We start from the raw sequence: 4403 nt of genomic DNA, 5'->3' as shown, positions 1-4403 counted from the left end.
AGTATCGTGAAACCTTAAAGAACGATGTCATTTAGCGAGATACAGCGTTCTGTACTGTAATAAGTTGGTGAGAAACTGTGAGGTCAAGCAAGTACGGTAATTGTGAACGAAACAGTGTAATTGAGCGTCTTTAGATACAAGTGCGAATGTTAGGTTAGGTTGACATATCAACCGTCGTAAAACCGCATTAAACAATGTCACTTAGTGAGATGTAGTGTTTTTCAACATTACAAGTCGGGAACTACGATATCTAATGTGAAAGCGCATGAAACCGTCGTAATCTTGTAGAAAACATTGTAAAGTTGCGAGTAAAACGTTTTCTAACGATAGAAGTGCGAAGGTTAGGTTAGGTTAGGTTAGTTTAAGCTAGGTAGCGTCGTGAAACTACCAAAAACGACGTCATCTAACGAGATAGTGTTGTTTTATTGCGAGTATTAAACTGCGATAGGTAAAATGTTGTGAATGCACACAAAACGGCATGAACAAGCCAAATACTGCGTGTTCTACCGTTACAAGTGCGAAACTGCTATATTGTGTAACGAGGAGAAATAAGACAAAGAGACAACGCCTTTGCTGCAGGCCGGCTGTTCTTTATCTGCCTCCTCTTCCTCGTCCTCCTTCTCTTCCAGGTATGCGCCGAGCACGATCGCCGCTTTGTCATCATTACACTCGGCCACGCTGCAGCTGGTCTACTCCTGTAAGAAAAACACAACCCAATGTCACGTTTGCCGCCGTATGCAGTTCTTCATCCGCGACACATGCACCGTAAAGTTATTCCGTTTTCTCTTGTCTCTGCGCGTATCAGAAGCTGTGGATCGTACTCGCCAAGTGTTATCTCCCAAGCGCTCAGAAATAATGTAAGGGCCGTCGTACTTTGGGTGCAGTTTGTTTGAAGACGATGGCGCACCTCGCTGTAGCCACACCTCATCACCTACACTGTATTTCGGCGCGGGACGGTGGCGTCGGTCGTAGTATCGCTTTTGTGCCTGTTGAGCATGCACAATCCTCCTACGCGCCTCCACACGGATATCGCGACAAAGTGTCTGGCGTGCAGCGGAACGCCCTACTTTAACGGGAGTGTCCAAACCGAACGTAGCATTCAGTTGCGGGAGCTGACCATAGACAATCTCGTAGGGGCAAATTCCTGTGGAGCTGTGTGCCGCCGTGTTCACTGCGTACGCAGCTGCTTGGAGATGATCATCCCAGTCGGCCTCACCTCGTTTGTGATTCTTACAGTACGGTGCGAGTCTAGCCTGGATAGTCTGGTTCGACCTTTCGGTCAGTCCGTTCGCCTGTGGATGGTATGCCGACGCGAAGTGATGGTCCACTCCAGCTTGTTGTAGGTAAGTGCGGAGCTCGCGACTGCGAAAGGTGGTCGACCGGTCTGAGATCAACTTGTTAGGAAGACCGTGTCGCCATTCGAAGCGATCTTTCAGGAATCGGATGACATGGCTAGCAGCAAGCGAAGGCACGGCCGCGACCTCTACGAACTTGGACAAGTAGTCCACAGCGAGTATAATGTAACGATTGCCCGCTGTCGTCATTGGAAGAGGCCCGATGTGATCTATGCCCAACGTGTGGAAAATTGTCTCTGGAGGCTTGATCGGCGTAAGAAGTCCATGTCGAGCTCCAGGACGTCGTTTGTGTTGCTGACAAATCTCGCAACTGGCAACGTATGAACGCACGCTTTTATCCATTTTCGGCCACCAAAAACGTTCTTGTGCCTTGCGTAAGGTGGCTCTGTAGCCAACATGGCCTCCCTCGGGAGTGTCATGGATGGCGCGTAGTACGCTCGATCTTAAGGTGTCAGGAATGACCAGGAGATGACACTCGGTGCTTTTATCGGCCCAGTGACGCCGATACAGCGTTCCATTACGTAAGACAAACTTGGCATTGCGTCCCGCATCGCCAATGGAGTCTATAACGGATGCGAGTCTTCCATCGGCTTGCTGAGCCTTGGTCACGTCCTGTTGCGAAAACAGGATCCAGGTTTCTCGATTTCGTGTGGAGAATTCCTCGATCGGATTTCGCGATAAAGCGTCCGCAAGCTGATTTTGTGCTCCAGCACGGTGACGGATGTCGTACGTATAGTCTTGGAGCCGAACAATCCATCGGGCAAACTTGTGCTTGAGGTGCTGCTTCTGGAACATCCACGCAATCGCGGAGTTGTCTGTTACTACCGTGAAGTGTCGGCCAAACAAGTAGTGGCGGAACTTTTCATCCACACTCCATACTACAGCCAAACACTCCAGTTCATTCGAATGATAATGCCGTTCTGCGTCCGATAGTTTACGACTGGCGTAGCAGATGACGTGCCCACGCCCACTCGAGTCACGTTGAAGTAAAACCGCCCCCAGGCCAATCTGACTCGCATCAGTATGGACTTCTGTCATCCAATCTTCATTAAAGTGGCAGAGCACCGGGCTATGTGTAAGCTGGTGTTTGAGGGTTTGGAAGGCGTTATCCTGCAAAGGACCCCACTGAAATTGGGCGTTTTTCTTCAGTAAGTCCGTGAGTGGAGCAGCAGTTGACGCAAAGCTCGGTACAAACTTGCGCAAGTATGACGCCATTCCTAGGAATACCTGGAGCTGTTTTATAGATGTTGGTGCAGGGTATTTGGCAACGGCGTCTATGCGTTCAGGCAAGGGTCGTACGCCATTATGAGATATCTGATAACCAAGATAAGATATTGTCGTCAACCCAAACTGGCACTTCTCGCGGTTAAGTCGAAAGCCGGTGTTGTGTAGCCTCTGCAGAACCGTGTCGAGATTTTGTAGATGTTGTTTTTCTGTTTCCCCGATGACTAGAACGTCATCGAGGTACACGACGCAGGCACGGTCTATCAGTGTGCCTAACACTGTGTTCATGGCACGCTGAAAGGTGCTTGGAGCAGTTCGCAGACCGAACGGCATCCGATTAAACTCGTACAAGCCAGATGGTGTTCGGAAGGCCGTCTTAAACTTATCTTCTTCAGCCACGTTGATCTGCCAATACCCTGCTTTTAAATCTAGCGACGAAAAGAACCTCGCTTTTCGTACGGCGTCAATAGCGTCGTCAATGCGTGGCAGCGGGTACGAGTCTGGTATGGTGTGCTTGTTCAGCTCTCGGTAGTCAACACAGAATCGGAGATTGCCGTCCTTTTTACGGACTAGGACAACAGGTGCTGCCCACGGGCTAGAAGATGGCCTGATTATGCTTGCGGCAAGCATTTCTTGCACCTGCTGGTCAATTAATATCCGCTCTCGTTCGGCATATCTACGTAACGGTATGGACACCGGCGGATGCTTGTCGGTAGTAATATGGTGCACTAGCACGCTAGTTCCGGGAAGCTGAGTAGTAGTATCAGCGAAGAGCGATGCGTGCCTCTCGAGTATTGCGGGAAGTGTAAGTGGCGTCGTCAGCTCACCTTGGGATTGCGCCGGAGGCACACTTGGAGCCACAGGATGGAGGTTGACGGTACTTCCTTCCACCGTGAGGCGCACTTCCCCGGAGAGCAGGTAGTCGGCCCCTAAAACCATGTCTGTGGGCAGGTCGTCGAAGACGGGCACCGAGGACAAAAACTTGCTGCCGGCCTCGGTGTTGAGTTGCAGGTTTAGGGCACCGACCGGTAGTACGTCGCCACCGAGACCCCGCAGTGGTGGCTCAGTCCAAGGCTGGAGAGGTTCGGAGGCGTGGCGGCGAAGCAACGCCGTACGTTGAGCTCCGGTATCAACGAGAGCTGTCAGTTCTCCGATGCCGTCGACGCGGACCTTGAGGGTTGGAAGTGGGCGTGATTGATATTGCATCGCTTGTGGTTGGCTTTGTGGGCAGCTTTTATACCCATGCCCGATGCGGCCACACGTATAGCATCCGCGTCTCGGTGAAGCTGACTCCTTTGGGCCAACTGCAGCCGCCCGGCGATGAGACGTGTCCTGCAACTCCATTGCCTGGCGTACGAAAGTGGAGATGTGGACTGGGTGGTTGTAGGCGGACAAGACGGCTGCGTGCGTCGAGTCATGGATCCCGTCGATGATGTACTGCCTGGCTGCGGAGGAGGTCCACTGTATATCGCAAGCTTGTAAAAGGTCCAGCTTGTCGTAGATGTAAGTCGCGACGTCCTCGGTTGCACCTTGCCGGCGTGACCGCATGGTCATGAAACGGTCGTCGTAAGCGCTCGGAAGCGGCGCAAACGCGGATATCAGGGCCGCGCTCCATGTTTGCCATGTAGCGTATGTACTGCCTTGGAAACGATGCCACGCTTGGGCAGATCCTCGCAAACGTCCTTCAGCGACCGACTTCTTAATCGTGTCGCTCCACGAGTATTTAAGGGCAACCGAGTTTATCACGCTTACCCAGTTGGTAGGGTCATCCTTGAATCCATGAAAATATGGAATTTCGTTCTCGTTGAACGATCCAAAAGAGGC

The 4403-nt window shown here is 51.6% G+C and overlaps 1 protein-coding gene across 1 annotated transcript; it reads right to left on the bottom strand.

Moving 5' to 3' along the window:
* Nucleotides 1–569: 569 nt before the first annotated feature.
* Nucleotides 570–3785, bottom strand: LOC142790188 (uncharacterized). The gene is made up of 2 exons (XM_075885188.1): nucleotides 3407–3785; nucleotides 570–695 (listed from the first exon to the last, which is right to left on the bottom strand). Exons 1-2 carry the CDS (start codon nucleotides 3783–3785, stop codon nucleotides 664–666), a joined length of 411 nt encoding a protein of 136 aa, XP_075741303.1. The 3' UTR covers nucleotides 570–663.
* Between the last annotated feature and the right edge of the window lie 618 nt (nucleotides 3786–4403).

This window comes from Rhipicephalus microplus, unplaced genomic scaffold (assembly GCF_043290135.1).
Source record: "Rhipicephalus microplus isolate Deutch F79 unplaced genomic scaffold, USDA_Rmic scaffold_76, whole genome shotgun sequence".
NCBI lineage: Eukaryota > Metazoa > Arthropoda > Arachnida > Ixodida > Ixodidae > Rhipicephalus > Rhipicephalus microplus.
This window is presented reverse-complemented; position numbering and strand designations above follow the sequence as displayed.